Source organism: Manacus candei, unplaced genomic scaffold (assembly GCF_025592945.1).
Source record: "Manacus candei isolate 608988 ecotype Guabito, Panama unplaced genomic scaffold, ASM2559294v1 h1tg000008l, whole genome shotgun sequence".
In the NCBI taxonomy this organism is placed as follows: domain Eukaryota; kingdom Metazoa; phylum Chordata; class Aves; order Passeriformes; family Pipridae; genus Manacus; species Manacus candei.
In genome coordinates this window covers 10,375,005-10,396,727 of record NW_026138056.1, presented here as the reverse complement: position 1 = coordinate 10,396,727, position 21,723 = coordinate 10,375,005, and the positions used below count along the sequence as shown (strand labels likewise).

General features: G+C 36.7%; 1 protein-coding gene across 5 annotated transcripts in view; it reads right to left on the bottom strand.

Moving 5' to 3' along the window:
- MIB1 (MIB E3 ubiquitin protein ligase 1) overlaps window positions 1-21,723 on the bottom strand; it is an 80,300-nt gene that overhangs the window by 45,730 nt on the left and 12,847 nt on the right. For 4 of the 5 annotated variants that reach the window (XR_007901420.1, XM_051774846.1, XM_051774855.1 and 1 more), the window contains exons 4-12: window positions 21,613-21,717; window positions 13,851-13,917; window positions 9,594-9,798; window positions 8,005-8,188; window positions 7,552-7,696; window positions 6,278-6,411; window positions 5,148-5,255; window positions 1,708-1,905; window positions 1,163-1,225 (exon numbers count right to left, since the gene is read on the bottom strand). Coding sequence is in view for 4 of the 5 variants with exons in the window: in XM_051774846.1 (XP_051630806.1) it covers window positions 1,163-1,225; window positions 1,708-1,905; window positions 5,148-5,255; window positions 6,278-6,411; window positions 7,552-7,696; window positions 8,005-8,188; window positions 9,594-9,798; window positions 13,851-13,917; window positions 21,613-21,717 (1,209 nt within the window). In the remaining variant the exon portion in view is untranslated. The remainder of the gene's footprint in view (window positions 1-1,162; window positions 1,226-1,707; window positions 1,906-5,147; window positions 5,256-6,277; window positions 6,412-7,551; window positions 7,697-8,004; window positions 8,189-9,593; window positions 9,799-13,850; window positions 13,918-21,612; window positions 21,718-21,723) is intronic. The other variant, XM_051774868.1, reaches the window with a different exon arrangement.

Here is a 21,723-nt window from a genome sequence, read left to right as displayed (position 1 = left end):
CAAACACACTGGTGTAGATATTGACTTCTCTATGCCTCACATCCAGATGGACTTGATGCCCATATTACAATTTATGCCCTAGACTAACAGTGAGAAGACACATCCATTTAAGCTTATTTGCAGCTATAAAGGCAAAATCTCTACATTTATGCTTCCAGTAAAATTCTCACACCATATAAGTCAGGAAGCCTTTTTGTCACCAACACTGAGTCAGCTGCAAACTGACTAACACAGAAACGGAACATTTTAGCAATACACTAGTACGAAAACAAATCTTTACAGTAAGAATCGAAAACTGCCAAAGAAAAAGTGCCAGAATATGGAAATACTTGAACCAGCGTGAACCAGTTTGCCAAAACTTAGTTATGTAGCTTTGTAGGTTTTATTTGGTTTAATTGATCATATTTTCTGAATTTACTGTTTACAGACTAGTATTTACACAGTGAATTAACTGGAGTAGTAGAATGCTGGCCATTTAAATTCCAGTCATGCCTCAGTCTGAATTCCCTGTGCTCTCATCAACCAAATCAATCACCTACTCACACTTGCACATCATAGTTCCTCAGCACACATGTAGAATTTGAAAGTCCAGTCTTATCAGTGACAATTATATTTTCCAGATGGAGCACCATAGCACCATTCTACTGAATTTTTCAATTCAAACAAAATTCTATAATTTAAAGCCAGGAAAATCCACTCTGACTACTGATACATCATTAAGTGATATGCAGTCACCCTTTACTGGCCTCAGCACATCAGATTCTTTATTATATTTACTGTTCAATAAATACTAAATAGGGTCTGGATGGACATAAAGCTCAACTTCACCAAGATCAAGACAGCACTTAAAGAGTCAGGTGAAAACAGATAAATAAGCAATCACTATATACACTAATTTCGAGAAGGTTTTTGCTCATCTTCTTTTATGTGCATATACAGCTTCAAAAAAAAATCTCTGATTGTGGACATGGCTAAACAAGGAGGTAATGTGTTATTATTGCATATCTGCATTTGCCCAGGCCATTAGACCTTTTTTTTTTCTGATGCAAACCTCTTAAAACTTACCCATTCTCATTAGTTTTACTAATGCAGAGGATGCAGTTGCATTCAGCTCATGCAGAGCATGGATACCTGCTTATTTCATAGCACATTTCCACTCTACCTTCTCAACAGGACATTGCACTTCTGTTTCAGCTTCCACCACATTCATTATAGATGAAACTACCTGTGAAATATGGTACTTGAGATCCTATGCATGAGGGCTTTCTAGATAAAAAGCTAAACATTTAAAAGAATCTGGCTAAATAGTTATTAATCATACGTCAATTTGGGGAAAAAAAATAAAAGGTTTCTTTTAATGAAACATTCCACCATATCATCAACCTGCTAAACTGTAGCTTGCAGAAGGAGCAAGTAGCTGTGGGTTTTGATACAGGAGGAATTAATCTGGAGGGAAAGTTAACAATTACAATGTGAAAATACCAATTAACATCAACTGGCTAGAATACATCAGGTGCCAATCTAACTATCAAGAAAAGAAATAGATCTAATAACAGTTGATCTCACCTTGGGGTAGAGTTTGAAACAGACAACTTTACAAGGTCTGTTCCTTTCAACTCCACTTTCCATAATTTTTCTCTCACCTACATGGAGCGAATCATAAAATTCAGCAGCTGCAACGTGAACTTACATTAAAATTTACTTTACCTGGAGACTGGGATGGCAGCCGAAGTCCAGTAAAGTCTTCACAACTTGCAGATGACCTTTGTTGACAGCAATATGGAGCGGAGTCTGCCTGCGCTTGTTGCGAGCATTCAGATCAGCACTGCCTCGGTGCAACACCTCAATCACAGCACCCTCATCACCAAAGGCTGCGTGGTGGACGGCCCTGTCTCCGTCTTTGTCCTGAAGTAGAAACATTCAGGTGTGTATATTTCACATTTCCTTTGCATTTAAATGAGAAGGTGAATTTAAACTGAACAATTGCACATATTTAGTTAAAAAGAAAAATTAGACAACCATACCACCATCAAAATATGTAATTAAAATAACTGCTCAAACCACAATAGAGGATAAAGAATCTGTTTGTATATACACATACATATTCTACGACATATAATATTCTACACCATATACAACAATTGCCCTGAATCTTTGTGTGATGTGTTCATCAAACTCAAACTGATTCATTTGGGTTTCTATTACAAAACAACCACTGTCCAAAAAAACCCAAATCAAAACCACCAAAAAAAATCCACAAACAAAATCCAACCCCCAAACAATATTACACTCAGGGTAGTCCTTCCTGTAACCCAGGAACTGTTACAGATTCCAAATCATGGTGTAAGACATGAGAATTCTTTACAGAGAGGGTAATCAGCCATTGGAATGGGCTGCCCAGGGAGGTGGTGGATTCTCCGTCCCTGGAGGTTTTTAAGATGAGGCTGGACGTGGCACTTAGTGCCATGGTCTAGTAACCGTGGTGGTAGTGGATCAAGGGTTGGACTTGATGATCTCAGAGGTCCTTTCCAACCCGTCTGATTCTATGATTCTATTCTATGATTCTATGAATTGCCTTGTTCATACAATTAAGTTAATATTTATTAGGGTTTATTGTATGTGTCTTAGTTTTCACTTCCAGCTTTTCCAAAGAAAATTTGTAATTGACACTGAAATTAAATAGAATCTCTGATTCTACGATGATAATTGAAACTCTAATTCAGTTTGTTTCAGTTTCATCCAAACTGAGGATTAAGGTATGAAAGTCATAAATTTGTCAGTTTGAGTTATTTTAACATTCATAAAAGCTGACTGTACAACATGAAGCATTTTAGAATATTAATCAAGTGATTTCAGCATTAATGATGGCACACAAAAGCTAAAAGTAAAAATCAAAGCTATATAACAGGTTTCAATGAAGTAACTTCCATAAACTAATTTCTAACTGATTATTTGTGCACAGTTTAATATTATGCATTTGTAGAATTTAATTTTGAAAACAGAGAAACACTGAAAATTGTAAGATAAAATCATAGCTGGTCAAGGGCTCACTAGCTCTCTTGAGTAAGCTTAGGTTCTCTTATCAATTTGCTTCTTCAACAATATCTTTTAAAAGTACTTTTTATTATGTATAACACATTTCTAATATATTTTACATCAGTGTAAAAATTAATAGCTCTTAGCATAAACTGTATTTGCACAATTACAAGTTACCAATGAGACCAGTTACAGAATTTAAAATGGTGGAAGAGGACATCACATAATTATCAAATTTATCATTTTGAAAACATGGATATGGTTTTCAAGATGGTCAGGGCAATACGTAGCAGTTTCAATAGCTTTTGAAAAGATACTTTTATGCCTTCCAAATCAACTCATGCCACCAAATTGTCTTCTCAGACAGCAAGATTCCTTCTCAGGCTCATCTAACATGAACAAACAGTCAAAAGAAGCCAAAGTTTGCCCATTTGGAAGGGGAAAGGATTAGAAATGGGAACTTCTCTGGATTTTTCATCTGGTTATAAGGATCAAGATGAGATGAACTTTATCAAGAGTGTGACAGTAATGCTAAACTGCTACAACATTTGTATTTACTGCTACATTTGTATTTACAGAGCACTTGATTTCACAGGTACATCCTAAGTTGTCTTTTCATATTTGCAGTCTGCAAAGTACACAGAGACATTTACTGATGAAACCCCATACAATTATTGAATATTTTAGTTTTAACATATTCCAATTTTGAGATACAAACCCTTACTTTATTAAATCATTAATGCAACAGCTCTGCTGAGTCTTTGCATGACAATTTATAAACAGCTGATATTTATAAACAGCTGAAAAATATAACTATTAATCTAATAATATTATGTAAATTATTAATATTATAATATCTAGAGCAATTATATAATTAAGTGAGAATACCATCTTCACTTAAGCAACACAAAGTTACACGAAAAAGGCTTGAAAATTCAAATAAAATCCCTGGCAATTTTTTTTAATGCTAGTGTTATGGTGCTTCTGAAGCAAACATGAACTCTTCACAATTCCAGTGCTAGCAGATTACCAGGTATACTGTCTTGAAACTGTTTAAGCAGTGCTTCTACCTACCTACCTCCCTAATGCTTCTAACCCTTCCTTATACCAAGAAGAAAGCATTTGATTAACATGGCAGCTCTGAATACCATAGTACAGATGAAAAGCAGTTTAGTCTAATTTTAATAGTATATGCTATGTACTGCAGAGAAAGCACTACTTCTATCTAAAATAAAGCTACTTCACAAAAATCAGACCACAGTAAGTATGTACTGCATTGAATCTAAGCCATCTTTAGAACTTAGCAGAAAAATCTTTATAAAGAAATGGTGTATCTGTGAATACAAAAACAATTTTAGTTCAAAGAATTACATCATTGCTTCATTTATGTTTTTACATTTTATAACTTCTGTATATCAAATACAATATAATGCCAAATGCCCAAGCATGTAAAGTTATTTTTCTGTTATGTAAACAATAACTGGGCATACAATTAGTTTCTTAGCATTCTGTTAGGCTTCAATTTTTAGTCTTAGAAAATCAAATTTGACAGATCCTTCTTGTGCTTCACAAAATGAGAAATGGTTACAATGTCAGTGATGTTTCAACATGTAAATAAGTCAAAATCAATTCAAAATGCAAATATCACAGTAGGCTGATAGATAATTCTCATGAACAATAACTCTAAAACACATAAACAAGAGAAACCCTTCAATTTTCAGTGAAGTTAAAAAAGAAAAGGTGCTGAAAACCTGGAAGCAGAGTTGTCAGTTTGTACTCAAAAGATACTGCTATTACTTTCTGCTTAAACTTGCCTTAGTTAAGAACTCAAAGCATTCTCCTAACTGGACACTGTATATAAGAAGCACAGCAAGCATCTGAAGATGCAGCATCTGACAACAGCTTTTTCCCACAATGCTAAAGAATTAGATACCAACCCTTCACAATACTGTTAGTAGGAGTCTAATTTGGGAACACGATCACAGTAATAAAATCAGGGTTTCACTCTCACCGACATTTAAAAAGAAGGCAAGTCCACTAGAATTGCTATGTATGTAACCAAGTTTAAAGTTTAAGGACACACAAAGTATATTTTGAAGTATTTAGGTTACCTCTGCCTCTACATCCACGTTCTGTTTCAGAAGCAACTTCAGAATGTCGACATGGCCGTTCTGACTAGCAGCTTGCATAGCTGTGTGTCCAGCACACTGCCCGTTCACCTGGAAGTGTATCAGTACTTGGAGGTAAGTTGTAAGATACACACAAATACTCACAAGACTGTTTAGCAGTACAAAACTTAAAGCAACAGCATACATATCATAGAATCAAATGAACAATCTTTAGCTGCCTTTCTAGCACATACAGATGATCTCCTAGGTCTTCTCTATTTCATTTTTAGATTGAAGGAAAGAAGAGAAAACGAATTTATTTAAAACATTAAGACATTAACGATACTCGGATTAAAAACTTTCATCTTTGGGCTACTGTAAAGGCAAGATTTTTGAGAACAGGTCTCAGATTTATACCAGTCCTCTGCTCCACAGTACATTTAACTTCATTGTCTAATTTATGGCAACACAAATCAGTCAGAACAAAATACCGTGTTTTGCATAATCTTTACAAATCAGTCCTCAGAGCTGAAGAAGTCTCTTATCTGCAAGAATTACTACTGCTGTAGTGAGAAAAATACCCGATTGTGACTTAAAAATCTGAATTCCCTGAATCGAGTCCTGTAATTATTAAGCATTTTCTTTTAGACTCTTCAACACTAGGTGATTAGACAAGTTGGTAAAAGGAATCTCACAGAGAACAGATTAGATGATCTACCTTGTGAGTTAATAAAACATGATGAAAACTCACAACAGCAGCACAAAAAAAAAAAAATACCCCCAAATCTACTCTCCTCCTTTCTATCCCCCTTGAAACAAAAGAATTTGAAGATCCCTCACTAATGGTGAGTGAGTGGTTCTCTGAGCCAACTCTGGCAGACAGAGGTTGAAAGGTATTTTAATTCATGGCAGACAAAACAACACAAAGTTTGTCTAGCAAAAAAGTATGTACAGCTCTATGTTCACACAGCCCACACACATTTCATAGGTCAACAATCGGGAAGAGACACTGGAACTAACTGTACTACTTCTAAGCAGACACACTACTGACTGGCAAGGAGTATTCAGAACAGCTTCACTTCTCTTAGTATTACAGGTCCCCAAAAGAGGTACTCCCAAAACAGACCACTCACATCTACATCTGGTCTCTTTAGCAAGTCTTCCACTTTAGCAACATCTCCATTGGCAGCAGCTTTAACCAATTCTTCATTAAGATCTCCAGATTCTTGAGTTTCAAATAATTTTTTCAATAGCTGGGACAATCTCTCTGTAATTGTTAAACAAAGGACAACTAAGATTACAATTATAATCCCACAAGAACAAAAAAAAACCCAGTCACATTTGTCATGTTTCTAACAACACGTACATAGTAATACACAAACTACCATAAAATGGCAGCTGTAAAATATCACAGAGTTCTAACTAAGAACTGGACCATTATACTCTTTAGATAGCTGAGCCTTTCACATCAGACATTTCAAATCAAAGCTGATTGAACTACAAATAGCTTGTCTCCCACAAAATACAGAATGGATGAAGTAAAACATGAATTTACGTATTGCTATAACATATTTTCTATCTTCAGGTATATCCTGTCCTCTGTGATTTGAAACACTAAGTTGTATTACTCTTCTAGCTAGTTTTATGGCCACTGTGACTTTGTCTTTATTGCAGAAAACTCACTGTATCTATGCCTCCCTAGAAAAAAAAATCTAGAAAACTATGTAGAAAGGTTTCTTGGCATTAAAGCAAATATTTGAAAAGGAAAAAACAACCAGCTATGACCAAAAAAAGGAAAAACTCTGGTTTAATTGATCTGTGAAACAGCCAACAGAACATAAAACACATTGGACAGTCTCTCTGCCTTTTTATTAGATGAATGAGAGCATGTTCAACAAAACTGAATGAGACTACACAGACCCAAAAAAATACCACTATAATTAGTCAAAGGATGTCTGACTAGATTTTAAGATAGAAATTTCAAAGAAAAAATATTCTGAGTAACCACCTGTAACCGATTCCTCACCTACGCTTGCCATCTCACACCACCTATTAAACAAGGAGTCTGCTTGCTACTGTCAGTAATACCCTCTTCATGCCTTGGTCCCTATTTAAGTGTAATCTCCCTAATCTCTCCAACCATTTACATTTTTAAGTCCTTAGAGCAAACCTTCAAAGACACACCCGCGCTGTGACCACACAGAAGCACTTGATCACAATAACAACAAACATCTCCATATTGACTGCATACTTTTTTTGTATCTTTCTGAAGTACAACTTCAATTAGCTCAACTCCAAGTCTATTATTAACCTTGCATACAAACTATGGACTAGTACTTATTAATAGATTTTTAATTAAACACAATTATTTGACATACATACATTCCTGTTTATTCTTCAAACTTACCACCTGATGCATTACTTATAGCAGATCCTGCTGATGCCACCTTTGAGACAGCTGCTGGATTATAGGTCCAAGATGTCCCACAAACCTCTACCTTTAAGTCGCTGTCTGAATAGATCTGCTGGACCCGACCAACTTTACCTAAGGTCTACATTAAAGAAAACATCAAATGCAAATAATGCTAAAAGTAAAACAGTTAGAAATCTGAACGTTTTATATAAATTTCATGAAGTCCATTGCTTAATAGTGCAGTTGCTAATACCTTCAGCTAAGGTCATCAGGTTGAGCAGATTGCTACATCTGAGCAAGTTTTACACTGCCTTTGATGAAATACACTTTCTCTAACTTAGAAGAAAATCACAGACTCCCACAGCCTCCAGATATTATTACCAATCATAACTAGAAATACCATACAAGCTTTAACCATTCTATGAATGTAAACACACAACTACTTACTGGAAGCATTGCTTCAGCCCACTCTCCATGGCCTCTCTGAAGAAGCTTGATTCGCTCTAAGTCATAACATACTTTAACAAGGTCGCCCACTTGAAATTGAGAGGTGCCTCCTTCTGCACCTTGAGCAGCATCTCCACTTCGGACAACATTGGCCTTGGTGAGGACAGCTGGATTAAATGTCCACCTAAACAATGAATCGTTTAAAGTAGAACTTAAACACATAAAGTGAAATATATGCTTAAAAGTTATCTGTTGGACAAGTTTCTGCTTGTATGCCTACAAACTTTCTGCACTTGAATACTATGGTATATTTGTTGTTAACCATTTTTTGTCCATGAACTGGTCTGTAGGTCATTAATTGAATATTTCAAGGGTAATCTTCAGAGATGTACATTTGTAAAGGCAATTAAGAAATATCCTGCCTAAAGGCAAGCAAGTAGCTATACAGTTTGTCTGTTTTTCCAAGGAGAAGAGAAGACTCTGGTTGAAAAGCAGAAGATCCAAGCTGTCTTGCAAAGGACTGGACTGTCAGGAAACAACATGGGAAGAACATGGAATTTTGGCCCCTCCTCCCCAGGTCAAAAGCTGCAACATTCAATTATAAAAATACTCTTCAGCTAAATGGATATCCTAGATACACCTCAATTTTCAATCAAACTATCCTAATTTTTACTATAAATTTCAGTGATTTAGAGGCATCTAGCTGTTAAGTCAGGGAGGAGACCACAATACAGAGTGGCTCCTTTCACTGGCTCTGCTGCCACGACTGCCAGAAGAAAAGCCACTTGCTTCCCTTTAGTTGGGAAAACAGCATTGTTTTGCATTAGTCTGCAATATTAACAAACAATATCTTGAGGGAAATCCTGAATGAATAACGCACTGTTAATCCCTTCTAGATGAACTGAACAGGTCCATCTCCACATACAACTGAAATGATATTCCATTTACCAGCTGCTTTTAAAAGATAATTTGAGACAATACAAAATCATGTGGACATATCAACTCAGATCCAGTTGGACAACTGGGTTTGAATCCTGTTAGCATGGATGCATCTAATCAAAATTCCAACCTAAACTGCTTGCGGGAAGTGGTTTTGGCTTTATCAAGACCTCCTGTTCTTGGTCTCTATTTACATAAACTAACATTCCTTTGAATAATAAAAGGCTAGATATAGATCATGCCAAGGTGACTCTGTATTAGACAAGATGCCCCAGAAGTTTGTCACCTGTTCTCTTAACCAATTTTCCAGAAAACCCACAATGACTTGCTATTACCATTCCGCTTGAAACCATGGGATAGATACTTCATAATTAAAATAGAATTTACTGCCTAAAACACTACATTTTAGAAATGAGATGGTCTAGAACATAATTTCTTATTTTGGACTCAATTTTCACCAAGTGAGAGTCAACAAGCTTCCTTTTCCCATTAGAGCATCTTTAAAGGTGATAAATTTCCTCATTACACATTGTAGAAGGAAATCTTAACAGACCAAAAAGGAATAGAGAAAGTTTCTGACACCAAGTGACCACAATTGCTGAAGACAAAGGAAGTCTGTGAGAAGCAATGACGAAGGCTATATAACAAACCTGTTGCCACTTGGATATTGCACTACAATGTCATGATCCTCATCAATGCCACATACTGTTCCAGTTGTTGTTAAAGTTTCAAACATGCCATCAGTCCACCCTCCGTGACCATGCTGCAATGACTGCACAATTTCCAAGTCAAGGTCGATGTTTACAAGGTCACCTATTTGCAGGCCACCAGGGTTTCTGTTACCATTTTGCTCACCTGAAATGGAACACACACACAAAAAAAATGATGTTTACATGAACACACTAACTTTCCAGGCAATTTAAAGAACAAAAGTTAATTTTTGAGACTCACGGAATTGTTAAGGTTGGAAAAGACCTTTAAGATTATGAAGTCCAACTATCAACCAGCACCACTGTCAAGTTCACCATTAAACCATGTTTCAAGTCCTATACCCACACATTTTATGAACACTTCCAGGGATAGTGACTCCACACCAAAGTCTCTCTAACTGTAGTGGCCAACAGGGAAAAAAAACCTCTGAACCTCTGGCTATGCAATTGTGTGCTTCTTATTGACTTTTCAAGGCAAATATCAACGACACTGGCAAATGCTACACTGTGAGCTCTAACTGGGACTGTAACAGCTATCATATGGTGCTAGACATCTAGATACCTAAAAGCTCTGATAATTTTGAGAGTGTCATACACAGAGTGCCACTCAGAGACTGAAAGATAAGCAGAAGGTCCACAGAAAGTTTTGAATTGGGTCAGTACCTGAGCAAGGAAAAAGCACTGGCTAAATGAGTATGTCCAAAATGACCATGTCCAAAATGACCAATGGCGACAATTTTTAACTTTCTGAGGAAGTGACAACATAAAAAAAAATCCTGCAAATTTAAAATTAAAACCTTCTCCCTGGACAATGTTTGCTTTCAAAAGATATGTCACGGCAAAAATTCATTAGCTGGAGGGAAATGGCATACATTCACACATATCAACCTGTGTTAACTAATGAGAGAACACACTTGCAGACCCCCTCATGGCCAGAACCAAAAGATGGTATCTGGTGCCATCCATGGAACAGCAGAAGAGACAACGGCAGAAGTCACATAAATTGAGTTCAATGGCAACATCAGTGGCAAAGGACTAGGTGAGCAGAGTTTCTTTAGTAATACTGCTGTCTCCAAGAGAAGTTTGCTTGCTTTGGCTCTTCCAAGGAAGAGGTAATAAGGAAGAAAGGATCCTTGTATGTAACAGTAAGCAAGTACAAACAAAAAGCCTGACATATAAAGACAAAAACATTATTTAGAGGGAGACTGATTCCAGAGCCTGAAGTCCACACCAGATGCTGGCAGCACTAGCTGCACTACTAAAAGTCTCCAGAGGACAGAATGCAAAGAAAAGTATTATAGAATCACAGAATCATTAGGATTAGAAGAGACCCTAAGATTATCTAGTTCCAACTCTCCCATCATGAGCAGGGACACATTTCTGGAGAAGAAACTGCTGAGAAAAAAAACACAGCCATGAAAAAATGCTCATGTTCAATAATTTTAAATGCTATGACCATGACTGACTTCTTTGTATCTTGGAAGAGAATACTCCTTGACAGTAGATGGAAAGGTACACCTTTGCCTTCACAGCAAAACACACAACATGGAAAACAGCCACTTCTGCAGAGGACAAAGTCAAAGTCTAATTCTTCAGAAAAGCTATTGATATAGAACTTGCTAGATAGAAACCTTAGACAGCAAACATCCCAGCAACAGCCCTGATGACTCAGGGGAGCCTAAGAAGGGAAGAGATATAACACAGCAAATAATTACTGAAGCATTATTTAGAGGAATTGATTTCTAGAGGTCACACAGTCTGATATCCCACACAAAGTTGAACTAATAACCAGCTGAGAACAGCCGTAGATTTGATTTTCTGAGTCCTGAAAGCTCTCAAGGACTGAGGTTCCACAACTTGCCCAAGTAACTTTTTCCAGTGGTGCAATACAGAGCTGTAACTGTAACAGGAAAATTTCTTGGATACCTGAGTCACTTAAGGTGGCCTTAAGGCTACAACCATTTGGTTTTATGCCATTTGCCACCACTGACATTTCAGTGCCATTATTTCCAATCCCCTTTCAAGCGGGCATAGGTGGTGAGTCCATTACCTCTTAACCTCCTTCTTAGCAAATTCAAGAAGCCCAGCTCCTTCTCCTAGCAATTCATGCACTCTCAGTCTCTTAACCACTTTAGCAGGACACCATTAGATTCCCTATGTTTTCAAAAAACTGGGAAAGGAGGGAAGAGATGGCCAGACAACAACACAAACAGGACATGGAATTCTAGACACAGTTTCATCACCACTGAGAAAAGGAGGATAGTAACCTTCCTTGTTCTGTTGCCCACCAAACTCCTAATATAGCCTTATTTGCAATGACAGCACATTCCTGTCTCATTCAATTTGGTATTCAGTGCAACACCCAGGTTGTCCTCAGCAAGGCTGCTCACTCAGGCCTTCTCACTTCCCAGTCTGGGAATTACAGGTACATAGGCTTATTTCAACCAGAGTGCAAAAACGCACTTCTGATTGAACTCCATTCACTAAACACTTCCTCAAAGCTCTTGGGAATAAAGCTCTACTCAACCACATCCCTCTGTCAACCTGCTATCACCTGCAAATCATCTGGAATTGTATTCTATCTCATCAAGGTCACCAATGTCATATTGAACAAAATCAATTTCCAGTATTTTGCTCCAAATACATATGACTCCATACTAATTAGGCCCCTTCTGGAGTATTAGTTGCACTCTACTTCAAATATCATGAAGTTTCAAAAATAACTTTCTAGTTTTTAATGCAAACATACATTTAAAATCCCAGCCTGAATGTATCTGTGAACTACATTCAGAAAACTAATAAAAGATGTTATAACAAAGAGTAAGACTGAGAAGATGGAGCATCATGTGCCAAGAAGGATGAACTGAGTTCACTGTCATCCATTAAGAGAAACTTAATATAGTGGAAGAGAAGAATTTAACAAAGAATAATCTGCTATCTTTAGTGATTAATATCCATGCATACAGATACAGTGCCACCCTAAAAGTAAGCCTGAATAAGGACCTAAGGTTACCTCCACGATTGTCGCACGTGGGAGTAGAGGGTTGAGACAAAATTTATTAAAAAGCCCTGCTGTTGAGTCACAAGGTGCAGAAAGGACTCCCTTGCTTTCTAAATCCCTTCTCAGAGAGGAGTCTAGGTGCAGCTGAATCCAATCTTAGCTTCGGATTATGTCAACGGTTTAAATTAAAGTGATTACAGAGGTGTGACTGAACAACTTCTGTCCTGCAGGTTTTAATGATTGGCAAAACGAGAATATTTATATAAAATAAATATTTTATTATTACAAATGATCAGACAAAAGATCTTAATTAGAACTATTTACTACACAATATAAATGCTAAAAATCTCCTAGTAGAGTATAATATAGCATAAAGTAGCATAGCACACTGCAACAAAGCAATTACTGAAGCAGTTATATTAAAGCGGGTAAAAAGAAGTAATTATTAAGTGGAGATTTGATGTAACTCATCCATACCAATGCTCGTGGGAGATCGCTTTCTTTCTCTACCTGGAGGAGGATCCTTGGGGGGCATCCCCAGCCCAAGGGAGGAATCTCCACAAATACATCCAAAGAAGGGTTATGTCAGGAGAACCTGACTGCATGAAGGGGGACTTTATACTTTTATAGTATAAAGTGATTGACTGCTAATCACACAGTTCCAGGCCAGCTATCAGCTTATCTGTCAAATCAGACTTCAAAAAGCAGATGTGTATTCAAAGTCTGGTGAACTAAGATGGTTTTAGCATAATTAACACCAATACAACATCCTCTTGCATGATAGCTTGATTGGATTTTAGGTCTTATTAGGGTGGGTCTATCCTTCCACAACAATAAAGAACCAGTGAGGCCTTATTACTACTTTTCTATTTTTAATCAGAGTAAAAGGACAGAATTAATTTTAAGTACAGAAGCAAGATACAAAGATCAAAGTGCCGTGCTTTTTACTGTCAAGTAGATGAATTGTTGGAAAGCAAATAGCTAAGCGACACCTTGGGCAACTGGTGATTTTTCTAAACAAAACAGACCTTTACTGTTTTCTGCTTTTCACCAATGCTGTCAATAAAACAATAGTGCTTGCTGGTCATACTTCAAGAACTTGTGCAAGGCATTAGATTAAGACTTGTAAACAGAGTATTATCATCACTTCAGAAATTATTAATTAATAATACATTAATAATTAATCTTCAACTTACCTAACACAGGACAATGGTCTCTGTAGAAAGAGCCTCCTTTTGCATCTTGGACACATTTCAGGTCAGACTATGGAGAGAGATTGAGACAACTTTAGTCCTCACTGACTGAGTCTTCAGGCTAACACAGGTCAATGAAACTAGAACTGAAATACATTTAATTAAGAAAGGTTGAAAATTATGTGTACAAAAACCATGTCCTATGAATTTATTACTAGTGCACACAATCTCAAATACTTTCCAATCTATCATTCTCAAGACTTAAATAATCTTTACCAATATAAAAGGCTATAAAGGATGAGACATTTTTAACTCAAAGGCAGACAATAAAATAACACAAAGCTCCTTTGCATTGTTCTATAAAGTTATCTTTCCTTTTAAAAAGAATTCTGTCAACACAAGGAAGGAAACAAAAAAAAAAAAATAAATCAAATATCTGCAGTCAGTGCTCAAGAGCACAGTTTTTCCTGTACTGATCATTTAATGTTTGCCAGTGTTGTCCATTCTTCCCAACATTTTTTGACAGATCCATGTTTAACTTGAAGAAAACTTGGCACTCAAATTCTACAAAATGAAAAACTTCCAATTAAGAATACACAGAATACAAGAGTATTACTCAAAACAAATCAAACCCCCCCACTATGCTGAGGTAAACATGATCTTTTTAAAGAGAAAAGTTTTAAAGCTCATTCTCCAAAAAGACTGCTTCATATTATCTGAGAAAGAAGTTTCAAGTGTGATAACCAACTCCTATTCATAAAGCCAGAGGAGTTTCTATAATTCTCCTTTCCTTTAGGTCTTTTCCCTGTGTAACCCTTAAATCCAAATGACTACCATTTGCTATTGTTCCCTATATAACAATTTTCACTAAACAAAGGGCATTTTCTTGCACGATGAGTTGAGAAGGAGATAGGAAACTGTTCGCAAAACGTGTCAGAATATTCTACAGGATGGGGGAGGAAGTAGAGAACAGGTGGTGGTAATGAAATAATTAACCAGAACTAAGCAAATACTTGAACAATTCTTTTTCCCATGCTCCAGATTTATTGATAGACTGCCCTCCTGCAAAAGCATTAAGATGAAAACTCTGAAGTCTTCCAAATCATCAAGGCACTGATGAGCACAAGACTACCCTCGGTGACTGTTAACTGTTAAGCAGCCAGAACCAATACAAAATTCAGTCTATGTCCTGATCTACAAAGAATGAACTGCCACTTCGGAAAAATTGTGAAAACAGCCAGATGAAAATAATGAGATTTAGACACTTTTCAAATCCCCTGAGAAACCAGAGAAAGAGCTTGCTCAGCCCAGCACAGAAGGCCTGTGACAAGATGCTGCCACCCGGTGGGCAGGTGCCGGGTTTAACTCAGTCGCAGACAAAGGGGCTGTGCTGACCATCCCAGATGGCAAGTTCATTCATTTCCCAGGACAGACAGGGATTGAATGTGCCTGAGAGCACCGGGTGTCACCCACTGAATACAAACCCTCCGTGTCAGGCAACAACCAGCTGTCTGTGAAGGAGACGAGCAGGGGTACACATGCAAGAGCTGCTTTCACATTCTTCAGAGCACTAATAATAGAGCACAGAGGGTTCTCCTCCCTGCCAGGCAAAATCAGGGTGAAAGATTGCTTGAGTTACAGTAAGTGTTAATACACTGAGCAGCCTGATGGCTAAAAGCTAGCAGAAGAAACAAAATGTTCATTAAAAGGCTTATTACTGTCTTGCAGCAGATATTATTAGGAAGCAGGTTAAGGTATCTTAAATCTTATAGGAAAAAAAACAAACCCAGAAATCTACACACCTGCACTCACATTTTACCCTGCCTTTACTGTGCCCCACGCACAGTTTATTTCTGGAGTATAATGATATACTTAGTTTTTTGAACAAGTGGTAGCTTGGTGTTCAACCTCAGCTTCACATCTGTCTTCCTTTCACTTACATGATGTAGTCAATGTTATGTTGCAAAGGAGTAAAACAAGAGTCTGATCTAAGTATTGCAAAAAAGGGAACATGTATTTTTCTTTGTTTACATAAGCCTTCACCAAAAAATGGAGGACCCAAAACACATAGAAAGATGAGGCTCTGACAGAGATTAGGCAGTACAAATCTAACTTATATACTGTATATACAGAGAGTTCCTTCAGCACCTTGGAAAACAGCACTACTAAGAAAAGTAATAACAACATGATAAAGGCCTGCAAATGTCTTTAAAAAGACAATCAAATCCAAACAAGATTCTGGAGTTTTAAACAGTAAACTGTACTTAGTTGTACAGTACCACAAAAGCTGGGTAAGCAACTACAATTTTCCTTCTATAACGCAGCTACTACATTTATCAGAAAAGAAAAACAAGCTTTCTCCTGTTCAAGTAGTTTAAGTAAAAAATCAGAGGTGGTGGTAAGCTCCTGGTCATCCTACCCTGGGGACTGCATGGCAAGAGGCCCCCCTAGTGCAGATGGAGCAAAAGCACATCCAGAGCCTGGACATATCAGGCTTTGCATGTCAGAGAACCCCACTGGTATTTCTACAAGTTATATGAGTCTCCCTGAGCCTCCTAAATGAACTGTAATAGCAGATTATTTGGAGATAAGACATGCAAGTGCAAAAGGGAATGTACCAAAACAATAGTGTTAAAATATAAGTTTTAGACTCACAGGGACACCACCAAAAAGCGTAACCACTATGAGGCTGGGCTTAATGTAAATACATGGTAGAGATGAACAAAACAGCTTTTCTACAATAACTTGGTGGAGAAATCATTCAATGAATCATAAATAGGATTCTTACAAGAAACAGAAAAATAAACGACAGATTTCGTGGAATTTGTGTAGTTACAGATGGAAGCCCCAGTTAAGCAGGAAATTGTTATAATAAGAACTCAAGGAACAGCATGGGAGCCATACACTGTACAGCAGGACCTGCAGGTCAGTAGTAACAGCTGATACACGTGAGCAATGGGTAATAATGGGTTTTGCCTACAATGGAGAACTTTGGTCTTCCAGCACCTATGCTATGACTTGCTGAAAATCTGCACTCCAGCACTGTGTGACTGGATCACAGAGAAACCATGACCTGCTCAATTAAATGGGAAATCCAGAAAATATAACAGTTAACTTGGACTTACTATCCAATTATACCAATGAAAAAAACTAACTGCAATTTCATCTTCATAAAAACTTCAGAGAATGAAAAAATGTACATTACAGCACTGTCAACAGTGCTGACAGATGGTGTAATAGCACCATCATCCCCGACCTTGAAGAGAAAAACGATGCTGAAGGACAGCTGACTCCGGGAATAACTATTAAGTTATTCCAATCAATACAGATTGCCATCCATCAAAGACAGGGAGGGGGGACTACAAACTTGATAAGAAAACTAGGTGTGCTGCTAAGAAAGAGACGAATGTTTGATCTAGATGTGCTGATATAGCATCTAACACCAGCAGCAAATATCAGGAGAGAAATTAATACCGATCTTACAGATACACCAGCAGGAATGGTGACATAGCTGCAGGTGTTTGAGGTAGCAAACCTCTACACCCAGTAAAGGTCACTTTAAGTCTTTCAATTCTCAACAGCTTTTGGCAAGGGAGTCAGTCCTTAGGAGGCAAATGGAGAAAGCCCAGTGTATGCTCCTTTGTCACCAGATTAAGGCAAAAGGGGACTGGATAAATCAATAAGTTTCAGCAAAAAGTTTGTAAGACATGCTGTATTTCAGATTTAATGAACTCAAATCATTCTCAGTTTCAAGAAGCTGAGGAAAGTGAAGCAATGAAAGGAGAAACTAGAAGACGGTAGACAGTGACTGAAATGACAAGGAGGTGTGAGCTACAGAAACAATAACATCAGTTTCTTATAGAGGAAATTAGACTTCAGACAAATCCTGAGTGAGTAGTCTATAACCTTTTACTATATAAATAGAAATACTTATATATATGTATAGATCAATATACATATTATACAAAAATATACATATTTTAAACTTATAAAAACTTTGCATGTGTAACTTTTTTTAAAGGAAGATACAGTCCTCCTTGTTAGTAAATACTATAAATAAAAACAGAAAAGGATCAGTAAATAAATTTCTGCCTAATGGAAATATTCTTTTCTGCAACTCAGCGAGATGAAAAACTTGACTTGGTTGAGACTACAGGAGAGTAAATACACAAGGTATACATAAAAGTATCCTTCTCTGAATTCCAAAACAACTGACCACTTAACTTTTTTACTGACACCTAATTTACATCACATGTAATAAAAACACCTGCTGCACGCATTAAGGGCCAAAAATTCATGATTTTGTGTTTTAAAACAATTTTGTTCAGCACCTAGTAGCAACAGAAGGACATCAAACTAGTAAAATAATGAAAATCCTTGTTGCTCCTTCCTAAATGCCTCATTTTCAATGTAGTGGGGATGAGACAAAAAAACTAGAGAGCTGAAGATTTGACTGACACTACAGATCTGACAGTTGTAACTGCAGCAGAAAATATATTTCTACTATTTTATAACACTCACTCGCAACGTTTAGTATACCAAGTTACTTACTTTATTTTTAAAAAAAGTGTTAACAAGTAATTCTTAAAATCCTCTGGAGTAATTTCAAAGATTAATTTTATGGGTAACCCAAATAAAAGCTGATGAACAGACATTAGGTATCAATTACACAGGGACAAGGAATCTTCTCAATTTCCCTTATGCACTCAACTATTTTAGAATTCATGGAAAAGAGTAGACCAGCACAGATGGCTTACAGATCACTGTGATGGATCATAACTACAGTTGCTTCTTTCAGAGGATACACAGATGAAAGCATGATCCTCCATAATGAGAAACAAGAAGGGGAGGTTAATCACAGAAATAAAGGGAAGTGGTACAGGGCAAAGAAATTCGGTAGCATAAAACTGATTCCTAAATGAAACTGATTTAGGGCACTCCTGCTGATGGAACTGTTTTCCACTGAAAACCAATGGAAGTTACCAGCTTTACGTTCTCAGCTGTGTGACATGAAGAAATAAAACCTAGACACAAGCCCAAAAAGCTGCACCACAATCTTCCCATTAACTCTCCAGTTCTATATGATGTATCTCTTTATTGCAAAAGGCTACATTCACATGTATCGAAAGCAGGTAAGGTGGTTAACAGCTGGGTTTGGCTCTAGATTCTCAGTACATATAGGTAAGAAATGTGAGTAGCGTTGCTAACCATATTACCCAACCACACTTTTTTTTACATGTTATCAAACATGTCACTCGACCTAACAGCGTCATAAACACAGGTTTCAATTTGGGAATTTGTGGCCTGTGGCAGCAGAAACTCCCAGATTTAAATGCCAGACTTCACAAAAAAAAAAAAAAGATACACCTCTCTCAACCACTTCATATGTAAGCACAGCAACAACAAACTCAAAAACTCCAAGTATCTGACCAGAAATAAATGCAAGTTTTCAGCCAGCACCTGCTGCCCCACCAGCCAATCCTCATCTCTCCCAAGGAAAAGCTGGCAGGCTAGATAGATTAATTTTGAGGACCAGATGCAGCCTGTCAGCTATCAAACAAGAACCCTGACTTACAATAACGAGCTGTGTTTCTTTAATCAGCTCCATTAGCATGAGTCAAGTGTTATTCATTGGCAAGTTGGGGTCTCTTCCCAGCTGTATTTACATGGGCACACACTCTTGAGTATTGTGGATTCAACATTCTCTGGACCTTTTTAACCAATTTCCAAGCACCAAAACAAGTTTGCCCCAACTTTATGTGAACTTCCTGACAGCTTGTTAGTCAGCTTTACATAATAGCACATAAATAGGGGTAAATAATCATAATGAATTGTACACTTAGCAAGTTATTAATCAGTTATAAAATTTAGCATTACATTCAAATGACTTTGTCACAGACATCCAAGAATCCATTCTGTCTGAAGTGAAATTTGCATTTGATAAAAGTATCAGGTATAAAATTATTGTAGGAATGGATTACAATCATGTAAGCAGTACATAAAAAGCCCCAAATTATCCCTTTTGTACATATGCATATATATTTTTATATATTATCCTAAATATACTGTGTATAGATGTAGTTTCACACGCACTTTAACAAGCTATTTTGTTAACTCAATGACCAAATATTTGTTTTTCTACAAAACTTGTGTGAAGGGTTACCCTTATCCCTTCAAATTTACAGTTTCAGTACTTAATTAAGTATTCTAGAAATACTTTACACTTCCACGTGTGGCAAAAGCTTGGAAACAGAATATAGTTGATTTAAAAATAAAAAATGTATTTTTTATTATGGGAATAACTATTTCAAAACAGAATATAACTTATCTCAAATGTATTTTTTTCCTGAGGCCAGAAGGAATCTTCAATGATTCCACAGCACTTCTACTATGCAGTCCACAAATTTTAACAGTGTAATATAGAAGCCATAACAACAAAACCAAAACAAAACAACAAAAACACCCAAAAAACCCAAACAAAAAAATCCCACAAAACAAAACAAAAAAAAACCCCAAAAAACCCAAAACCAACCCCAAAAAAACCAAAACCAACCCCACCAAAACAAAACACAAACCCAAAAAACCCCAACAACTGATTTGTATCTCATTCCATATAGATTTTGTAACTGTGTTACTTTTCCATGTATTACAAACAAATATAACAGGGAAGATATCAAACATTGATTTAATGTTATACTACAGAATACTACATACAACTTTAAATTACCTTTTGCCAGTATATAAGGAATTTTCTTTAGAACTCCTGGGCACCATGAAGCACATAATTCAATACTGATTTATATTTTATCCTTAGCATCTTCATGCATCAGAAAAGCTGACCTGCACTAAATACGTTTACGCTTTTTAAACATGACACTAAAATACATATTTACTGCAAAAGTGGTATTTATTTTCTTTTTAATTATAAAAATAAACGTTAAGTGAGGCTATAAGGCCAAACAGTTTACATTCAAAAAAGTAACTAGTCATTGTTTAGCATTTTATTACTGTTACACATCTGACAAGATGGCACTTCAATGTTAAGTTAACATGGTCTTTCTCTGCACTATCAAACAAATATGCAGAGAAAACGCTAATTAAGACATTATAAGCAGTTGATAATCAAAGTAACCTTTCCTTGACCCACATTAGGATAAGAAAACCCAGCAACAGAAGGTACTTAGGCTAGAGTCTGACCCATTTCTTCTCTAGAGTTGGAAAAGTAGTTGGAGAAGCTTCAGAATGAAACAGAAAAATTCTGCTAAAGCAAATAAAGTTGTAATTTAATTCAACACCTTTCCACTGACAAAAATAAAATTGCTCTCAGTAGGATTTCAAGTGTTGACAGTAATTCAAAAATTGTAAATTTTGCAGTAGTCACACCAAAATTTGAAGTCAACTGAAGAATTCAGGAGTTGAACAATCAATTTTATAAACACTTCATAACTATGCTTGTTCTTCTTTTCTGAATTTTAATTTAAGCACAATAGTAACACAGTAAGATAAACACGTACGTGATGCAAACATTTACTATGGATGAAACCAGCTCCTAACTTGTAGTTATTCACATGTTTTATAAATTCCCAGATCAGACTTTCTTACTAATACATATGCATGACCCTTACAGCTGGATTCACAATGACCTAACTAACAGCATGCAAACTGACAAGGCATATTACAAAAGCAGGACCATAAAGCACAACAAGTTATTCTTACTGCCCTTCCCCCACCGTGCATCTTACCCTTTGTGCTCCTTTACACTTACCATGCCCTCAAAGCCGACTCTGTAAAGGTTTTTAGCACCATTGTCCCAGAGAACATATGCTGCACTATGTGGACTCGACGCACTCCAATCTTGGATTTCAGTTACCTATTC